Genomic DNA, 21,690 nt, shown 5'->3' with positions numbered 1-21,690 from the left:
TCAGAGGCTAGATGATTCTATGCCATAGTCTATATGGGTCTTACTGCCAGCACACAATGGCCCGACATCCTCTTAAGTGACTTCACACTTTTTTGTTCACTACCTGTAGAGAGCACACTCGCCTGTTGAGGATGAGCTGAGCATATCTTCCAATAGTTAACCAGTACCACCTACTGTGTGATACTGGTATTACGCATATTGTGCACACAAAATTCCAGGCACTCCAATACCTTTTCTCAATTGCTAAGTCAATATCAATGACGCGATGATCAACATGTCACCGCAATAACATAAATAAGCCAATGATAAAAAAGTTTACAAAACAGTTATTTCTGGATGTTTTCATTATGAAATGGTAATGATAAACATAACCATCTACACATAGTACAAAATGCAGTGAAGAAAGCTTTGTCAACAAAATTAAATCATTTGTTCACAATTCACAATTACTTCTATAATTATGAATCTCTACTGTACATACTTTGTACTTGTCCAGCAAATAAGCAATTGTTTGTGCATGAAAGAAGTCATCTTTCAATTTGTGTTTACAAGAATGGAACAAGTGAGAGGGAGGGGAACAAGAACAATTGTAAGGGTAAAGGAGATGAAGAGGGATTACAATATGGGGTGGTGGAGCATCACCAAGAGCAGATATTTCGGACGAACAATCAGTAACCATGTTGTAGGCCGGTGGCATGTCTGGAGAGTGAGACTCAACAGACCAATTACTTTCCCATTTAGCACTTTATTGTCATTAATCCACCAATTAAACAATAGAAAATGCAACATCTTTCAAAACAAACCATTTGTCACGGCACATTACAGAAGATTAAAGCATTAGTTGGATTGAATATTAATGCACCACGTGTCTGACATAGGTGGCATTAAGAAATCATCCATCATTATACTTTAAAATTCCCATTTGAAAAGAATTACATCCCTTCAAACTTTACGTAAAACTTTAAGAATTACCACTAAGGTTGGCAAGAAAACCAGCGAACACGGGTGTTCGCCAGGCCCTGGCTTGGGGACTCCGGAGGTAGGCAACTCCTGAGTCAGGGTCCCTCCAGCGTGACTAATATGAACTAGCCTACACATCCCAAGATGCAAGTGAAAAGAAGGGGTAGCTCTTGTCTGGTTCAAAGGTGACATTTGGTAGAAGCATGGACGTCTCCACGAAATGTAGCTGAAGTTAATTGGCAGTCCAAGTTTCATTCATACAATTTATAAAAGACGGTATTTTACAATACAAAAAAATGAATTCTGAGGGCGATGACGCGTCAAAATATGAACTATTGCATTTGATTTATTTGCATTTGAAAGAGAACGGTTACAAGAAAGCTGCTAACGTGCTCAAAAAGCATGTTACACAGGTAAATTTACGCATTCCAGTCTTCGTAGGGCGCTGTGACGCACCATGTTGCTGTCTTAGCTTGCATGTCTTAGCTAAATTGATTTTTACGCATTCAAACGACTAGAATGGATATCTTTGGTTTTATTGAAATGTAAAACCGACGTAATCTAATAGGTCAACCTATTTATATATCAATGCGTCCTGCATGTAAATGTCTGTATATTATTATTAGCTTTCATATATTTGCAAAATTGGATGTTTTCTGTAATTCTGCCTGGCTTCAGGACACCATGTGTGAACGAATTACGTAACGCCAGGCCAGGGATTCATCTGGTCTCACCACTTCGGAAAAACGCGTAAAATTACCAAGAAGAAGCACTGCATTGACTAGTCGTACATTTCAACATATTGAAAATGTATTACTTTATTTATTTGCGCTGCAACTTGCAACTAATAGTGCGCTAAGGATGCTTAGCGGGGGGCGTTGCTCATTCTGTGTTTTAACTTTGTTACTTCGTTGTTGCATAGAATGAAACTGCAGCGGTGGCGACTACTCTACATGATATCTACAAGAGTTGGGCAAAGTAAGTCCGTTGCTCATAACCAGTTGTACATGAAATAACTAGGTAATTTACGCACACATTTCCGCTGTGAACTAGCCTACTTGCTTTCCCTTTGTGTTGTAGAGCTACGTTCTTGAGCTTATCTCTGGAATTCTTTCTCCATAAAATTAATGATTTGACTATGTTTCATCTTTATAATATTACGAAAATTCACGTAAGATAGGACAACAGGTTTCATTTTATTTAATATTTTGTGCATAAGCGATCATAGCGTGTTTACTTTGGTTTCAGCCCCTCCCCCACCGAACAGTATGTCCTCTAGACTCCAGAATCTAAAGCTAGAAAAAAGAAATCACTCTTTGAAAGTCATTGCAGCTTACTTGAAAAGTAGTGGTCAAAACGGGAAACTTGCGAATAGGCAAATATCCTCGTTGTACCATTTAAAATTTCTGCTAGGCACTAAACTGTTTCACGCAAATAAAGCTTGGGTAAGCAAAAATAGCACGAGGCAAATACATTAGCTAATTTTCAGTTGTATAAAATAATAAAGATCCGTTAATTAAATCATAATTTTATGTAAGGTTTAAAAAAAAAAATGAGTGTTTAATGTCTTAATTGAAAAAATAAAGTAACCCCTCCACCACGACTATGGGTGTGCTGTTCCGTCGCTTTTTAATCATATTGCAAATGTGATATAACATACAGGGGTGACTTTTCTGGCAAGGTACATCCTTGTCCCTTATGGAACTTGTATCAAACGTTTTGCCAAAATTATTAATTTTTTCCCCAAATTAGTCTTTCTGTGAGTATTTCACCTTTAACGGCGCAGAATGCAGTGTCTCAAAACTTTCCTGAAATTGAGAGTTAATATTTAGAAGCAGCTTGAAATGGTACACACGTGTATTTTTCCATAATTTGTCACATTCATTTAGACTTTTTTTATTAAGTGTATTGAATTAATTACATTTATTAGGATTTTAAAAAATCAACATGTGGGCCAGTGGTAGAATAATTCATCCATATGTTTGTAATTTATGAATAGTACACATTTTCTTTGTAAGTGTGGCCAGTTTTCTGTTTACAGTGCATTGGTTACAAGTGAGACAATGTCAATTTTAAGCTAACTAAATAAGCATGAACCTGCTGCAGAGCTTCTGATGCTGTGAAGACAAAGGAGGAACCTGACATTGACACAGCCATTGTGAAGAAGTTGGACCCTACTGTTGACTTTGAAAAACTGGGAAAAGATGAAGATAAGGTTTTGCAAGGTACAGGCAACTTGTGAAGCCATATACATATGCTGGAGAGGCCTGTTTCTTGTTTGTAGTGTAAAAGTAATTTGCTTAGCAAATGCCCTCCTCTTGGACGACTTGCGAGTCGTGTTCATTTTAATGCCAGTTAAATAGAACTTTACAAGATGTGTGTTCAAAGCCGAAACAATAGAAAAATGAAGTTCTGGAGAAAAGTTGTAAGAATAGGACAAAGCTTGTAACTCAGCAGTACAGGAACACAGTACAATTTTTCTTTCTAGAATGGAACATGTAGTTTTAATAACTTAACTCTGGACTTGGAAGGAGTTGTTTTTACAGCAAATATGAGAAAATATTTTCATGCAGCACATTACCAGTAATGGGGCCCACACAACAAAAGCTGTGTCCGTTGTAAACTCTAAACACATATCTAGATATGCATAGTCTTTACAAATGGTATCAAATAACTGTTATTTTTTGAGCATTATTCCACTCTAATAAATTATTTATTGAAAACTCTCGTCTGTCCTAGATTCAACTCCTGAAAAGGGAGTTGAAGCAGTGGAAACCAAACCCATCATTGGAGTGGCTGGGGCCCCCAGCGACTCTCACCCAGTTCCTGCTGATGCTCAAGCACCCAAGGACTCTGACAGTGAGTTTGAGGGTGAGGGTGGAGATGGTACCAAACAGGTATAGATACTAGTTAAGTTCATGCAGAAAGTTTTTAAAAAACCTTGAGGAAAAAAAGACAAATCATTTGAATATTTCACTTGAGGTGTTTAGTCTGTTACCTGGATTCAGTATTATGAATGTTTGTAATTCATCAAAATGAAATTAATAAAAACATTGTATTGTTTTTTGCTGTAAATACTAATGAAGGAGACCCAAAAAACCCAAAATGAAATTACCGTATTTTCCGGACTATAAGGCGCACTTAAAAGCCTTTAATTTTCTCAAAAAAACGACAGTGCGCCTTATAATTCGGAGCGCCTTATATATGGATTAATTCCGGTTGTGCTTACTGACCTCGAAGCGATTTTGTGTGGTACACGGCGCTCACAAAATGTTTTAGTACGACTTTGGTAAACTACAAAGCCGCACCGCTTGCAGAATTACGGCTACCGTAGTCAGGAGCGTCGCGGAGTAATACATACTGTGCTTCACCATAATATTACAGTGTGTGTGTATAAAGAACCCAAAATGGCACCTGTCAAGAGACACGCTTACGACGCGGACTTCAAACTCAAGGCTATCAGTCACGCAGTAGAACATGGGAATAGAGCAGCTGCGAGAGAATTCAACATTAATGAATCAATGGTACGGAAGTGGAGGAAGCAAGAAGATGACCTGCGTCAAGTAAAGAAGACCACACAGAGTTTCCGAGGGAACAAAGCGAGATGGCCACAGTTAGAGGACAAAATTGAACAGTGGGTTATTGAACAGAGAGCAGCAGGTAGAAGCGTCTCTACAGTCTCTATTCGACTGAAGGCAACAGCGTTAGCACGGGACATGAATATCAATGACTTTCGAGGCGGTCCTTCTTGGTGCTTTCGCTTTATGAAAAGACGTAAGAATTTGAGGGATTTGTGGACGAGGAATGAACTGAAAAAGTGAGTGTATTGTGTTTTTTTTACGTGTTACAACTGAACAAGGTTGGGAGGTATTGTGAATACGCTTATTAACGTTTGAACAATGTTGAGAGTTATTGGGAACGTGTTTAATAAAGTTTGACTGACTGACTTATCTGACTGTTTTGTTTCGCTTAATGCGCCTTATAGTCCGGTGCGCTTTATATATGAAAAAAGTTCGAAAATAGACCATTCATTGACAGTGCGCCTTATAATCTAGTGCGCCCTATAGTGCGGAAAATACGGTAATATAAACATTGTATTGTTTTTCGCTGTAAATACTAATGAAGGAGACCCATTTATTTGTTCTTCTGCCTGAAGCTATGAGTGTCTGCACATCTGTTTGCCAGGTTTTCTTATTCACTTTTGAAGAACACAATGCCATATGGTCTTTGGAGAAAACAAAGCAGAATTGGGACACTGAATAATTGATTTTGTATGCCCGTTTGAACCCCCAAATATTAAATAGGTGCATAACCAGACAATTATTGGCTGACAGGAATGAAATGGGGATGCAGCCATTTGAGCATCTGTTTTTTATGTGCATCTCACCCCTCAGGCCCCCAAAATGGCCTGGACCCCATCTCTGAGGTGGTAAATGATGCCAAGCCCGCCTCAGAGGCGAAGTCTGAGAGCAGCGATGACTCGAGGAGCGAAGAGGAGGCGCCAGTGCCTAAAGTTAGTCCAGCACCTCCTTAATTTTGTGCTCCCATTGTGTACTTACCTTTCACACAGGTAAATGTAATGTATATGGGCTATTTATCCTGGGTTATAAAGAAACAGCAGTATCATTCAGTTAAGTGCATTTCATAGTATTCATGCTGCTAAATTATGTTTTTCATCCCTTGCTGCTGCTGCTAATGTGGAACTCTTATAGACCAGTCAATAATCCAGCCAAAAAAGTTCATTCAGATAGCTTGGTTCTGGTGAGTGATTGTTCTTGCTGAAACCCAGATACTGTCACACTCATACTTGTTATATTTGGTATGGCAGAATGCAGGGGGAACCCTTAAACTAACGGCATGTCTGAGTCACCTGACCAGGCAGGGACAGCGCCCATTGCAGCCTCTGTGACACCTAGTCCCACCCTCACCCCAACTCCACCACACACCTCACAAAAATAGTGCTGAGCTCATATTGGCACTGCCAATCAAAGAGCAGAGATGAGATTCCACTGTCACAGCTGTTTTGAGATGAGACTTAGAACTTAAAATTTAATAATGGGCAGTTTGCAAAAACATGATTCTACTATCACTACTATCTACTATAGAAATTGGTGTGAAAAAGTTGTTTTTGAAGAAGCATTAGTTGCACATTGAGTTGGTGTTTTTTTTTTTAAACTCTAATGTGTGTGCTGTTATTTATTTATTTTTTTTAAGAAGCCATCGATTGTCCTAGAACCTACTCCTGTAGAAGACAGTAAGGTCCCTGCAGTCCCTACTTCCAAAAAAGCAGCGAGCTCAGACAGTGACAGTGAATCGGATAGTGAAGATGAGGATCCTGCGTCACAGGTGAGGTCATACTGTATGTCAGGACAAGGGCATACTTTAAACTTAACACTCACTAGATATGTATTACCAAAATAATTCGTCAAATCCATCTTGGGCATTGTTACTTATTCTATAAACCTGGGTGAAATTTTACATTTGACAATCATTTCAGATTATTAAATTTATCTCGGTTGAAAAATAAAGTTTGCGGCATATGAACAGAAATAACATTCAACATAAATATTACTTGATAACTAAGCGGTTAGTAGGTACAGTTTCTTGTTTGCATATGTGAATACTCGCTCTGTAGCAAATCCTGTTATGGCACTGTTCTGTTGTGTGGGTGGGGGTCTCTGTTCCATTATCAAATCCTGATCCTGCTGGACTTGGTATAATTTGCAGGCACAATCTTTAAACTTGATTCCATGTTCGGTAATTACTTTCCTGCTTGGTAATTAGACTAACCTTTTAGCAGGGGTCTGTTCCTTAAATAGTTGGTCACCTTTTTCCAATACTTTGACCATCATATCTCATATAAGACCTAAATTTGTGCTGTGTCACGCAAAGTAAAACCTGTTGACATACGGGGAAGACGTTCTCTGCCATTTGGCCACAGAGGGCCTGGACTGCTAGGACACAAGGCCAAGTGACCTTTGAACCTTTGAAATTCTGCCCCCTCTGAGGCCATCTGTGACACGCTATGACCCCCACGAGTCAGTCATCTATTCCTGAACCAGGGAAGCAACTGCACAAAGCAAATGTGCTTGCAGAGTATGTATGCCACTTATTGTAACTGCCTTTTCTGGGTTACATTTTAGCACACATTTCAGTTCAATAAAATACTAAAATACAAATTTTACAGTTGTATCTGGCCAGCTCGCTCTTTGGTGTGGCACCTGAGTTTATGGTGAAAAGTTCTGGTTGGCTACTTGATACTTTCTCATGTGTTACAGAAATGGTAAATGGACTGCATTTATATAGCATTTTATCCAAAGCGCTTTAAAATGGATGCCTCTCATTCACACACACACGGTGAAAGGCTGCCATGCAAGGTACCAATCAGCTCGTTGGGAGCAATTAGGGGTTAGGTGTCTTGCTCAGGGACACTTCGACACGCCCAGGGCAGGGGATCAAACCGGCAACCCTCCGACTGCCAGACAACCGTTCTTACCTCCTGAGCTATGTAGCCACCACAAATGCCATGCCCACCAAGGCCTTAGCAACACCAGTAGCCACCAGCAAGGCTGAGAGCTACAGTGAGGACTCTGACAGTGAGGAAGAGATGAGTCCCACCTGAGAGATTGACACGTCAATCATCAAAGAGTCTGGGGGGCGGGGGGGGGTCTGTTCACAGAATTTTTAGGACACCTAGTTCCCGAAAAATAACGAGTGTGGGACAATTTGGTGTTTCAATATTGTGTTCATGTGATGTGAGATGGCGTGATACGTTTTTGATGGCTAATGTCAATCTCTCCTTAAAAATGACAATCTTGGGAAAATTAAGAAATCATTTAAGATGCTTCTTGCGAACAAATGCATGTGGTTCTGCATTTTAAAAAAGAATAAAATAAAATTAAATAATTACACTTCAGTATAATCATATCACCTAGTACAGGCCAGAACTGTGCAAAATGAAGGCTTTCTCCTTTTGGATAGGGCTACTATTCTAGCTTCCACTTTCAGGTTTTTGGTAAGTTCCAGGTTACAGCTGATTTCATCTGTTAGCAAACCTGTCTTGTTCTCAAAACTACCCCTTTATATCTACGAGCACATGGCAAAGGATTGTGGGCCATCAGTGAGAACTTTCCAGGAAGCAGTAATGAGAGCTGTAGGCTTTTCCCTGGCTGCCTTTGTTAATTCTGCACTGGGTTTTTTAGAAGGCAACCCTGACCCCGAAATCAGCTGCCAGAAATCCTGAGAAGCCAGCTCCAGCCAAGGGAGCTCCTGCAGAACCTGCCAAGCTCAGCCAGCCCACCCCCATGCAGGCTAAAGCTGCACCCAAGGCCCCGGCTTCAGGGAAGAAGGCCGAGAGCTCAGACAACACGGACGACTCGGAGAGTGAGGAAGAGGAGGAGAAGGCTCCAGTGCAGGTGGGAGTTTTTACATCATGTTGTGTAATGGGGTCCTGCGCCCTTCCTGTGTAATGACACATTCACAAACAGACAGATGTGACAGACCCCAACATATGCTGAAGCATGTCCCCTGCCCTGTGTGCTTGTGTGTGTGTGTGTGTGCGTGTGTGATGTGTGTGTGTTTGGCTTACAGAAGAAGGTAACTCCCACAAAAGCTCCACCCAGCAAAGTGGCCACACCCACAGCAGCCAGAAAGTCTGAGAGTTCAGACAGCGACAGCGAGGAGGAGACACCTGCACAGGTGAGTCTCACCTGAGATGGGCAGAGTGGTTCTGTGTAGAGCATGCACTTCTCAGTGACAACCCATCAATGAACACACTCAGTGCTTTTACATGCACAGTTGAAATCGATCTATATTAATAGCTCGATTTGGCCAAAGATGAGATTTAATTGGGTTATTGTCATTGTCCCAGTATACATGACTCAGAAAGAATAAATTTATTGACCAGAGGTGTCTGATGAAGGCTTCTTACAAATCCTGCTTCCTCCAATTTTGTCGCAACTTTTTTTGAATAGTTCGCCATTCCGCGTTTTTCTTCCATCCATGTATTTTAGGATATTTAACTCCTTTAGTTGTGATAGCATGAAGTTGGTCTCCTCGTCCATCCAGAAATGTATTTTTTTCGCCATGGTATTAGGGAGGGCAAAACGGAGCTTTAGAATGTCGCCAGCAGTGTATGCACGTGAGCTCGACAATGCATTTCTCACAGAAAAGGTTGTTTGTCGCCTTTTTTTTGTTTTGAATGTTACTTGCTCAATCGAACGGCAAATGTGAAAAACATTTGATTATAGTCAGCGGCACTGAAATTTTCTGTCACACCCTCAATAAACGGCAAAAGTCCCAGTAGAAGATTGAATTCAATCTTTTAAAGTTATATATTTTAAGTCCAGTTTTAGCCGGACTAATACAATACATTGACTTTTTCAAGCATCATGTAAACCCACTGCCTGTCAGAGTGGGAATGAGGTTATCAAGTAATACATTTGCTAAGTAGACCTCAGGCTTAGTTGTATACTTTTATTATTTTATTTAAGCATTGTAAAATAGTATTGATGGAAAACCCTGCACATACTAATGTACCATACCATTTTGTAATTATATTTTGAAATGCAATGTTTCAGTTTTTGAATGTGTCCTAGTATGCCTATTACAAAACCTGTATTCTTTTTTTGTTTATTTTGTGCTATGGTAGGTATTACATAGTAATTACACTGTTTAACATTCAAACAGCTGTTCTAGTGTTAATGCCTGCCATCAGTCCTTGATAGGGGCAGCCACAGAAGTTCCTGTTTACACTGTTTCTGTTTGAATTTGGCTTTAGAAAGCACCGGCAATGCCTAAAGCTACAGCTGGAGCCCAAGCCAAGCAAACCCCAACCAAGGGGGGCTCTGTGGGCCCAGGGAAGCCTGGCCAGCCCACCCCCAGCCAGGGTAAAGCCGGTTCCAAGGCCCCTGCTTCGGGGAAGGAGGCCAAAAGCTCGGAGAGCGGGAGCACAGACGATTCGGAGAGCGAAGAGGAGGCTGCTCCACTTCTAGAGGTTTTTTTTTTGTTTATTTATTTCTTGTTTCAGACAAAATTTAAATTCAAAATGACGATGTTGTTGGTAGGTATCAACCATACAAGAAGAGTCGTGCAACCTATGCAAGGTGAAACAAAAATATCGTAATTTTATAGGGGACATTATGAATTTCATATGAATTCTGCCAATATAGCAGGAGTTGCCAGAGGTTTCTTCACTGCCCTATTGTATTTTCACATTATTATTATTAGTACAGTCTCCCAGTAAATCCATTGCACTGAAATTTCTGGTTGTATGATATGCCATTTAAAAAAATTTAATAGTAAGGATATAAAATTATGCTGAGCTGTGATTCCTGATAGCACTCACAGGCCCCACCCTGACACTCAGGATATGATGACATGTCAAATCAAGGGGTACACAGATGTGCTCATGTCTTCCAGAAGACAAAGGCCGCTCCGGTCACCCCAGCAAAGCCGGTTGCTGTGGCAACCCCTGGCAAGGCCAAGGCCACACCCAAGGCCACGGCACCCGCTAAGAAGGAGGAGAGCGAGAGCACAGAATCCTCGGATAGCGAGGCGGAGGCACCGCCCAAGAAGCTTCCGGCGACTCCGGCCAAGCCAGTCCCACCCTCCCCCAGCCGGGCTATGGCTACACCCAAAGCGCCTGCGGCCGCAAAGAAAGGAGGGAGTTCAGGGAGCGAGAGCACGGACGATTCGGAGAGCGAGGAGGAGAAGGCTCCTGTTAAGAAGGTTAGTTACTTCCTAGTACTGACTGCTGTGCCAGAGGCAGACCTGTTAAAATCGGGAGCCTGTTGGGTGTTCTGGGCACAGATTCTGTATGCCAACCAGATATTCATCTCTGTAATTCTACATCAAGCATTCTGCCTCCCTAGAAACATTCCAGTTGATACTTTACTGCCATTTAGCAGGCGCTCTAATCCAGTGAAAGTAGCAAAGATCAGGGACTGAAGTTCATTACTTCCCTAGCAGGGAACTGCAGAGCAGTGAAGAGGGGTTTTGTGAGTATTCATATGTAGGTATGACCAAGTACAGTACTCAAGCTCTGGGTTTTCTACAGACTACTGATTTGAACCACTTGGTACCAACTGGATTCGGTAGTCATTAAAACGCGTATAAGTTGGTAGGAATGCAGGAACTAACCATTAAGTAAGAATCTGCACAATCTGTCATCTTTGGTAGCCTGTCCACCTGCTGCACTTATTCTAGGTTTTAAGTACCCAGAAGCCCACAGTCCAATCTAGTCCTGTCTGAGTCATTGGCAACTGGCTGGCAGTCCAGTAGTGCAGTGACTGTTTGGCCATGGCCTCATCCTTGGAGGCAGTAGGCTGATTCGCTAGTGGAAGTACATGCTTAGGAAGAGTGCATTTGTGATAATTTGGAAGAACCTATTGAGGACATTGTAGCAATGGGAAAGGCTTAGAATCTGGCATTTGGTCTTCCTTTGACTTCGCAAATTGAGTTACAGTTAGCCTTGGGACTAGTAGGGTGGGTTCGGGTTGAACGTTATCCATGAACAAGATGAAGCTTCTTATTTTGGACAGATCTGCCTGTCTCCAAGTTTATTGCGGTGATTCACACTGTTGATTTTAAACCTCTATAGCCCTTTACTTCCAGATGCTAAAATCAAGCAGTCGGCTATTTGTATCAAGCAGGTTGTGGCCTGTCAGACATATTTACCCATATGTTTTGATAGATGAAAGTTTGGCATGCACTGTAATTGTTAATTGACCGAACCGTCTGTCTGATTATATCCTCTTCATGAAACTTCTGTTAGGTGAAAACGTGTACGCACAACATTTTTGCAAACATTATACTAGCCTACATACAGCTTCCCTTTTTAATTTTCTCGTAGGGGTGCCTCCCTTTGTATGACAAATTCTGTGTGAATTCCCCCCTGCAGTAACGGCGGCCTTTCCCCTCCCGCCAGTCTATCAAAACGGTGTTTTTCTCTGTGGGTGCTCATTACTGGCTTGTATGTGTGGGAAAGTGCAGGCAACAGTAAGCTAACTGGGGCTCACTTCCAAGAATGCATCCAAGCGTTTGTTGTTTTTAAACGTTGAATAGAAGCCGACGCCCGTCACCCCAGAGAAGCCAGCGCCTGTGAAGACCCAGGGCCAGGCCAGCGCCACGCCCAAAGCCGCACCCAAAACCGCAGCTCCTGCCAATGAGGACAGCGAGAGCTCGGAGACCTCGGGGAGCGATAAAGAGGTCGTAGTGAAGGTCAGTGTCACGCCCTTACGGTCAGTTTATACTCGTGGTGCATGTTTAAAGATGAACCTTGAACAGTCCAAACGTGTGCTTTCCCCATTTCTCAATTTTGCGTCAATCAAAAGGTGGCAGGGACTCCCAAGGCAAAAGCTGTGCTGGCCACACCTAAAGCCACACCCGTTGCCAAACCTACAGTACCAGAGCCCGCGGAGGAGGATGAGGGCTCAGATTCCTCAGACACTGAGGAAGAGGCTCAGCCAAAGGTCAGCAGCACAATCGCTGTGTGGATTACGTTTCTTTTTGAAAATAAGAAGCTCTGTGATTCTGTTAGACTACTAAATATTTTATAGCAGTTCTGTAATTGAAACCTTGACTTTTTGCTGATTGACTCAAACCATTTGTTAAGCCGTTTGCAAGAGTGGACAAACTCTTTTGGTTATTGCACCTTGAAAGGGCCGCAGATCAGACCTGATAGATCTTCTCATTTCATACCCACCATCAGAAAGTCCCGGTGTTGTCTAAGGCAGTGCTGGCCACGCCTGAGGCAGTACCCAAGTCCACACCCAAGATCGCTGTGTCTTCGAAAGAGGGGGAAAGTAGCAGTGAGGACTCTTCAGAAAACGAAGAGACTCCCCCCGCTGGTAAGGATGCTTCAGTTGCGCGTTTCACAATTCTGGTGGCGTGAGAAAAAACTTGGTGGGAATGAAACGCACACAGGAAATGACCTAAATTCTTACAATGACTGTAAAAGGCAGTTAAAGGGAACAGTGCTTTCCGTACTGCTTTTGTTTCTCGATACAACCTAACGGTGCATCTTGAAATATTTGAATTGGTATTCCTCTAGTTGAAGCTGTGAAGACCCCCACAGACAAAGCGCCTGATGCTACTGCTACTGCTGCTGCTGTTTCGCCAGCCACGCCCGCCTCACCTGAAAGAAAGGAAGAGGAGGAACCCACACCCACACCTGCTCAGGTGAAACTTTGTGCACACTGGGTGTGTGAGTGCAAGCTGTCCGTGCGATCTCTTATTTCACGGTTGACATGATGGATGCATGTCTTGTCTTCACAGGAAGTGACTGCACTGAAGAGCCCTGAGCCTGTCCTTCCGGAAGGTGACATATTTCGTCAGCTGTCTGCCTTTCCTTCTTTCACAATGATGTGACCTGTAGTGCATTTGTCAGGTTTTGCACCTCGGTCAGCAGACCTCGCATGCTGAAATTCATGGCACTGATTGTTTGTCATGTTGTACATTTAATTGGTTTCTCTGACGGATTGACTCATACGACATTGACTGTCTTGTTTGTACATGGACATGTGCTGAAAAGCTGCTTTCTGTTTGAAAAGAACAAATGTCAGTCTCATAATTCCATCTGCAATTCCACAATCATTAGAAATTAGCAGACCTAGTTTGTCTGTGGGTGGTGTCGGTGTGTAAGACCTGTAGTAATGTGTCTGGGTGATGTAGGTGTGTGAGACCTGTAGTAATGTGTCTGTGGGTGGTGTAGGTGTGTGAGACCTGTAGTAATATGTCTATGGGTGGTGTAGGTGTGTGAGACCTGTAGTAATGTGTCTGTAGTTTGTGTAGGTGTGTGAGACCTGTAGTAATGTGTCTGTAGTTGGTGTAGGTGTGTGAGACCTGTAGTAATGTGTCTGTGGTTGGTGTAGATGCGTGTCTGTCTGTCGTATTTTCTGTGATAAATGGAAGTATGGTTACGTTTGTTCATATACAGCCTCAGAAAAGGCCATCCCAGCCACAGAAGAACAGAGCTCAGAGACCGGCAGTCCTGGTGAAGAGGAGACCTCCCAGGTGGGTACAGCTGTTAATCACTCCTGTATGGACCAAAAGACTGCTTCCTTAACAGCAAAATCCTGATGCCTACAGCCGTTTTTGGCAGATGGATGTTTGGATATGCAACAGGATCATAAGACCTCGGAGGCCACAGTAAATATTGCATTTTCACAAAAATATAAAAAACTAGGGCTGTCAATCGATTAAAATATTTAATCGTGATTAATCGCATGATTGTCCATAGTTAATCGCGATTAATCGCAAATTAATCACACATTTTTTATCTGTTCAAAATGTAGCTTAAAGGGATATTTTTCAAGTGTTTAATACTCTTATCAACATGGGAGTGGACAAATATGCTTGCTTTATGCAAATGTTTATTTATTATTGGAAATCAATTAACAACCCAAAACAATGACACATATTGTCCAGAAACCCTCAAAGGTACTGCATTACCATAACAAAATATGCTCAAATCATAACATGGCAAACTCAAGCCCAACAGGCAACAAGAGATGGGCATATTGACCTGCTAAATTTAACATTACTTAGTAATATGAGTAGTCACACAATGTAGTGTGTCCAACTTTACGCTTATAAAGGTTCACTAAAACATCCCGTTTTTTTAAGCATTAACACAAAATGATGGACCTCAATGCATCGCAACAACAGACACATTGTACAACGGGTACATTAGTCAGCTAAATTTTCCATTACTCAAAGATCATTCCCTGGATCCCTCGCACTTCTAAAGCAAATCACACAACGTAATTGTGTCCAACCTCACATGGGGAAAATAAAGGCTCACAAAAACATGCCCTTCTACTATATGGGATCAAAACAGGATGATACAAAATAAAACAATAAATAAAGTGAGCAGGAAACAATGGAAAGGAAGTATAATACAGAACTAGGACTCGAACTAGGATATTGCAGTTAGGCTATACTTCCATTTCTTTGGATACAACAGTTAGGCTACTTCTATTTCTTTGCACCGAGCCACTTGCTTAAACAGACAAGCCTGTTTACATTGTCGGACAACAGGGCAGCTCCCTTCTTCTGAACGATATGCCCAGACAATGAAAAACTGCGTTCATGCTGTTTTACTTGGGATAACATGGATTCCCACAGAAAACACTGCTTTATTTTATTGTTAAGGAGTATATTAAATGAGTAAACAGAGTGAAACCGCGAAACTAGTTAGGCTGCAGTAGTACTGAAATGTAAATATGGTATCACTGTCAGGTGTTTCGTTATATCATTTGCAGCATTATTTCTGAGCAAAATAATGTTTTCTAGCTACGCTGGCTAGCAAAAAAAGTTGCTGATGGATATCGTGACTTTTAAATTTCATATATTGCTATAATGAATGGGAAACATAAACGATACAAACGCATGTCACATAATCACACACCCAAATGAAAATGCATGAAAAGCCTAAATACACCATTTTTCTTCCTTACCACAAACTACAAATGCCGCCATTTATCTTAATGTGACGTCCCCAATACGGAAGTCGGAAAAGTCGGAGCTCAGAAATGATGCTCGAATTTCCGACCTATAATTCCGAGTTCTACGACCGTTCAGTTGCTTTTTTCACAAGTCGGACCTCGTTTTTTACTAGTTCCGAGTTGTCTTGAACGCAGCATAAGGGTCAGGTAAATGTTCATAACAGAACGTGCGTTAACAAAATTAGTGGCGTTAAAACGAATTTGCGCTAACGTGTTATTATCGCGTTAACTTTGACAGGCCTATAAAAAGCATACCTGCACTCTTGCAGTAGCTGGAAATTGGCATACAGTCCTTGTGCAAGCTTGTAATGTGGCAGCTTGTCCTGAAGGGGGCAGTTGTAGGATTCAGCATTCTCCATTCATCCAAATGACACGTGAATCGTTTCCAGCCTCCTCCAGAGCCTGTGGCCCCAGGCCTGAAGTCCACACCAAAGAGCAAGAAAAGCAAAGAAGGGAAGAAAAAGGGCAAGAAGAAGAAGTATTCTACCCTGTCTGAGGATGAGAACGCCAGCCCTGAGGTCCCTGTGAAGGGTAAGAACAGCTCCCCCGCTCCACGTGCCCAGAAGGAGCCCTGTTTGGACAGCACTCCCATCGATCTGGATGAATTAATAGCAGAGGCGCGGAAAGGTACCCCAACCCCCCATATACTGCACCATCTCCCCATCATAGGCCAAACAAATGGTTTATTTTGTTTTTATTTCTTGACATTGTTGGGGTTGGTAAGGTTTAATGTACAGTTTGGGCAGTGGTCTGAACTTTGTGACCCTCATTTAAACTTGAACCCAGCTTAAACCCATTTAAACCCTTAAATCTTGTGTGTTCAGCTGCTGAGGACACCCCCAAAGAGGAGGAGGTATCCGAGGGTGATGCTAGCCCACTGAACGCCAAATCCGAGACTCCTCAGGTTAGAGCATTTCAGGTTGATCTCAGGAGCATGTGTGAACATTACTCATGATTTTCATTTTGCTTGTTCGTGTTTGCAGGATATTCTACCCCTGAACACTGTTTTGGGTCTTTTGCTGTATTTTCAGTTTTTTTTAAACATTTTTTACTTGTAAATTCAGCTAAACACAGAAGCACTCAGACTTAGAGTAAAAACACATGAAAGTCAGGGTGGAACAGGGAACTGGTCTGTTTATGGAAGAATATTGCCCAAAACAGAAAACAATTATGTTAACGAAGCTAGCAAATAATTATATGATATTCATATAAATGTGTTCAGAAATTACTCAAATATGTCAAATGTGCCTTGGATTTATGATGATCTTTTTTTTTCTAGTTTCTTTTATGTTGGATTTGTTTTCTGTTTTATATTAAATAACATTATTGTTCTCTTCTCTGTCTGCAGTCTGTACCTGAGGAAGTGCCTGTTGAGCCTGCTGTTGAGACCCCCCCGGCAGACGCCCCATCATCGGTAGAGACCCCAGCTCCACTGGCCAAGAGGAAGAGGGTCGAAGAGGAAACGGAACTCCCTGCCAAGAAGAAAAAGAAGAAGAAGAAGAAGAAGAAAACGGGCCAGCCAGAGACCGAGATCATCGAAAACGAACAGCCGGCGCTAGCCGCTTCGTCTCCAGCTGGGGGATGCAGTGACTCCGGGAAAAGTACGGATGTGGAGAAGAAGCTGGCGTTTGGCCTCTCAGGTAAGAGCAGCAGCCAAACGGGTGGTGAGCAGCACTGAATCAACCAGCTGTCCTGCCTCAATGTTAAAACCTTCAGTCTGATTCCCTGATCAAGACCCTGCTCTTCAGTGCAGATGAGTGACGGTTTAGTTTTATGAGTAGGGAGTGGTATTCTGATGCCTCTGAGTTTGTATTCTGGGAGGATGCGGGTTCAAATCTCATGAATTTGAATGACATGAATTTCACAGTCAGTGTGCTGCAATAGAAATGGATAGCGTGTAACAAAGTAAGCTGTGTATAGGCGTGGCTGCGATATAGATGACTAAAAATAATAATGCATTGACGGGAAAGATGAAGACTAGATTAAAAGTCACGCATTGGTGCTTTGAAAAATCACACTGTGTGTCCACCACTTTATATGCACTGCAAGTTGAAATTATTCCTCTGTTTGCAGATGAAGATGTGGCTGAGCTGGATGCCGATTCAGCTGTAAACTGTGGCTCCACAACCATCGTCCTCTCAGCCAAATCACTGAAGAAAAGAAAGAAGAAGCTTAAAAAGAAAATGATGGCAGCAATGCTTGCAAAAGAGGTGGCGGTGGAGAATGGGACACCCACAGTCCAGAAAAAGGACAAGAAACCCAAAAAGAATAAGAAAGCCACACCCCTGGCTACAGTCTCACAGCAGCCCGCAGTCACGACCAATCAATCAGGAGCCTCATCTAAAACACCAGGGAAGGGAGCTGCACCCAAGGCCACACCCGGCAAGAGGCCGTTCCTGACACCCGCCACGCCCGAAACGGATGAGCAGGAGACCCCAAAAAAGAAGAAAAAGTCAGAAAAAAAGGGCCCCAAAAAGGTGAAAGCAGAGCCGGAAACCCCTCTGCCATCTCCGCCCAAGAAAAAAAAGAAAGACAAGAAAGGGAAGCAGAAGGAGCCTACGGAGGTGGCGGCCCCGGAGGAGATAAAGATTGTGGTGGAGGACGCATCTCCCTCCATTGCTGTGAATTCCAGCCCCCTTTCGGAAAAGAAGAAAAAAAGTCTGTGCTTCTCTTTAACTTTTTCATTTCTCATTTTCTTAGTTGTAGGGAAGGGCGATATATCACGGCTGTGATTTTTGAATGCAATAATGGTCGTGGCCACCGTGTGGTGTATTGCCTTTTTTTTCATCTTTTTCTCTTTAATTATGCCTGATGAGGTAGTAAACAACCACATTTCAGAGGCCATGTGGAATGCTTCCGGAAAAAAACCTCACCACTGTTTTATCTGTTGGGTGATCATAAAGCAGCCAATCAGCAGTAAGGCCCCGCAGCTCCATGTGATTGACAAAAACACATAACATGATCACATGGAAGCTGTACAACCTTGCTGATTGGCTGTCTTATCAACACCCAATAGATAGCGGTAATGCTTTTTTCACTGGAAGCATTTCAAGCACCCTTTTTAATTTCGTTGTTTACTAACCCGCTTCAGATATAATTAAAAATAAAAAGACACAAGGAAAGGTAATGCACCATATGGTGGTGACAGTCATTACTGCATTCAATAATTATCGTCCTGATATATCAGCCGACCATACTGTCATTGAAGAGTAGGGCTATCTGATGAGGCCATTAATTGTTTGCCATTCATTAAAATTCCACAGAGAAAAACAAACTGAAGGAAAAGAAGGAGAAGAAGATGAAGATGAAGATGGAGATGACACCCTTTAAGCCCCCAGCAAAGCTCAGTCCTGACACCCCTTTATCCCTGGGGACCAGTCCCGCATTCACCAAGAGCTCCACAGGAAAGGTATAGAGTAGCTGACCTCTGACCTATGACCCTTCCACTCTACGGTACAGAGAATCCGAACCTTTGAATAACTTGTACTTTGTTCGCTGTGGTTCTCAAGTGAGTATTTGGGAATACGTGTTACTTATTCCCTCCCAGGACAGAAACAAACCGTGTTTGATGCTTTTAAAGGTATGTCCTGGAAGGACTTTCATGTAATTTTTCTTTCAACGTAGCCGTGACAATAAACCCCTGGGTTTAAAGACACAGGGAAACATTTATTTTTGGCCTTCTGAACTTTTACTTTAATTTCTCTGAGGGGGGCACGGAGAGAGAGAGAGAGAGAGTAGGAGCACGCCTCGTTATAAAAAATATAAACAAAAAGTGTTTTCCCGTCACACTTACAGGTTCTGGTAACAGAAATAAGAAAAATAAACTAAAATAATGAAATGCATCAAATTATGTCATTCTGCCAGTGCACAGCCTTTTTGTCTTTGGTTTCTTCTCTCTCTCCATGTCCCTCATTCTGTCTCTCTCTGTCCAGACCAACACCTTATACAACGTAAATTTTTTTCTTCTTCTTTTTTCCCCAGAAAAAGAAGTCTTCCAAGAACAAATAATCCTGTATCACTGGGTGCGTAGAGAGCTTTTGATTTTAAATACTTAATAATAAATATCATGGCTTTCCAGGTGGCCAACCCTGGTCCTGGGGAGCCACAGTGTCTGCTGGTTTTTGTTTTCACCACTTAGACCAAAGAAACCCGGTGAGGTGAGTCAACTGCTTTAATTGATCAATTGAAAGCTGAGTATAAGCAAAAAAACAAAACCAGCTGACCCTGCGGCTCGCCAGGACCTGGGTTGGCCATTCCTGCAATAAGGCAACATAGCATTGGAATAGACACTTCAGCGATGTTTTTCTTTTTCTCACAAGGGGGTGCCATCACTTACCTGGAAATCAATGAGCTGCTAGCCTGGTGGAAAGGACCATCACATTGAGAATGTTGTTTGGGAAGGAAAAAGGATTTTTAAAAATAATCAACTAATGGCTGCATAAGTTTTTGTATGACTTATGGGTGGGGGGGGGGGGTAATTTCTGTTAGCTTATTAGTTTTCTTAACAATTTAACCTTGAATGTGAAATTAGTTCTTGCTGTCTCACGCATGGTATGAGTTTCAGTTCTGTTTCTGTTGAAGGGGTTTGGAGTTGCGTTACACTTTTAAGGCAAAGAACAATAAACATACATTCAATAGTATTTTAAGATGAAAGATAACCCATAACACCTACTGGATGTTATGATGCATCTTGAAAAGTGTTTTTTATTCAGGTAAAAACAGGGAATGCTTTTAGTGCATAACCTCCTCAGTCCTAAACAGAATAATTACTTTGCATTGAAAATCCAATTTCTGAGCCAAGAGTATTATAAGCATCTGTTGTAAGAATGTGCCTGTGCAGGTTAATGTTCATTTTGGGAGTGAGGAGCTTAAATTGATACTAGATAACCTCACTGTGATAGTTGTCAGGAAATTTCTGTTTACAAACCAGTCTTTAAGTCACAATAGATAATGGGACAAAATGTGAACCTTTCTGTTTTATCTTTATTTTTTTGATGGAAACTTTTAATAAAATTTTCTTTGTTTTGAATTACAAATATTTGGCTTTCAGAAAATATTTAGATTTTTTCCACTGAACAAAAAAAGGGAGAAATGATCCTTTCCTTTTTCAGTTCTAAGATATTTTGCCTAAATTCATGTAGAAAAGATTGTATTCTTTAACGTAGTTATTTGTTTCATTCATTGGAATGTACAAGGTTGAGCTTCCTGGATGTCTTATTTCCATTTCACAAACACACAACGCTAGCTGCACCATTTAACAGGTGAGGTGGGAAGGTGGTTCAACTACCTCATATTTGCTGTGAACAAATGTGGCGACTTGGGAACACTCCTAAGTTTCCACTGCAATGACGAAATTAATTCATGACATTGTCCTCACAGTACCATTCTTGTTGTAATAGAAATAAGTTTAACTGACTAACCAACTAGCTACAACATTAGCTTTCTATTTTGGAGTCAAGCTTCTTGCTGGATAGTTGTGTTTGCTTGATTGACAAATGAGCAAGCTAGTGATGTAGTGGTGAGCATGACAAATGGCACATTCTTTTTAAACCTTGTCAGAAAAAAATGATTTTGAACAATATTGACACTGTGCCCTGGAATACTGGCGTACTTTAGTTGAGACTTTGCACAGATATGCACAGTTGGATGAAACTCCTGTATCATTGTATTTGGAAAGAGACGTTGCTGTTAGTTTTTTTCTCTTTTTTTTTGGCATTTCGTGTGCCACACACGTTAGTCCCATTAAGGTCCATTTTATAAGGGTGAGCTGCAGTAGATAGTTGCCAAATCTCAGCAAAACTATCTGTATGGATAGATGGCACATAGGGTAAGAGGAAATGTATCTTTATTTTCTATGAATACCAGGAATATATAGGGCTAGACTATATAAGAAGCATGGCGAGGCCCTCTTTAAAAACAGGAACAGGAAAGTAAAATTTTCTAAACCATGCAAAGACAAATTTGTTATCAAAGCATGACCACAGACTGGAAATTCCCATTCACGGAGTTGATACTGGGGAGCCTAGGTGAGAAGCAGGAACACTTACTGCTACACTATATGAAAAGCTTAGCAAGGCCCTCTTTAGAAACTATATGAGGAATACAAGATTTTTTTAAAAAAAAAGTAAAGATCTTTGTATAGATCAATTCTTAAGTTCTGCTGTCTTTTTGGTTTGAACATTCGCGTACAAGGAGTCATGCCCGGGTTGTTCTATGCAGCGTT

At 41.7% G+C, this 21,690-nt stretch overlaps 1 protein-coding gene across 2 annotated transcripts; it reads left to right on the top strand.

Moving 5' to 3' along the window:
* Positions 1-1,128: 1,128 nt before the first annotated feature.
* On the top strand, positions 1,129-20,503 carry LOC135263596 (nucleolar and coiled-body phosphoprotein 1-like). 2 transcript variants are annotated; one of them, XM_064351826.1, is made up of 23 exons: positions 1,129-1,373; positions 1,883-1,938; positions 3,067-3,185; positions 3,700-3,819; positions 5,355-5,473; positions 6,175-6,306; positions 8,163-8,375; positions 8,551-8,658; positions 9,740-9,955; positions 10,381-10,689; positions 12,025-12,180; positions 12,294-12,431; positions 12,671-12,809; positions 13,013-13,140; positions 13,237-13,279; positions 13,898-13,974; positions 15,857-16,094; positions 16,292-16,371; positions 16,816-17,107; positions 17,541-18,125; positions 18,731-18,876; positions 19,449-19,489; positions 19,787-20,503. In XM_064351826.1, exons 1-22 carry the CDS (start codon positions 1,257-1,259, stop codon positions 19,473-19,475), a joined length of 3,558 nt encoding a protein of 1,185 aa, XP_064207896.1. In that variant the 5' UTR covers positions 1,129-1,256; the 3' UTR covers positions 19,476-19,489; positions 19,787-20,503. The 2 variants fall into 2 exon arrangements, with proteins under 2 accessions (XP_064207896.1, XP_064207897.1); XM_064351827.1 differs by having other exon boundaries at positions 1,130-1,373; positions 15,857-15,998.
* The last annotated feature ends 1,187 nt before the right edge of the window (positions 20,504-21,690 follow it).

Source organism: Anguilla rostrata, chromosome 9 (assembly GCF_018555375.3).
Source record: "Anguilla rostrata isolate EN2019 chromosome 9, ASM1855537v3, whole genome shotgun sequence".
Taxonomy (NCBI): domain Eukaryota; kingdom Metazoa; phylum Chordata; class Actinopteri; order Anguilliformes; family Anguillidae; genus Anguilla; species Anguilla rostrata.
Note: the sequence above shows the minus strand (reverse complement) of the source record. Positions and strands in the feature narration are given on the sequence as shown.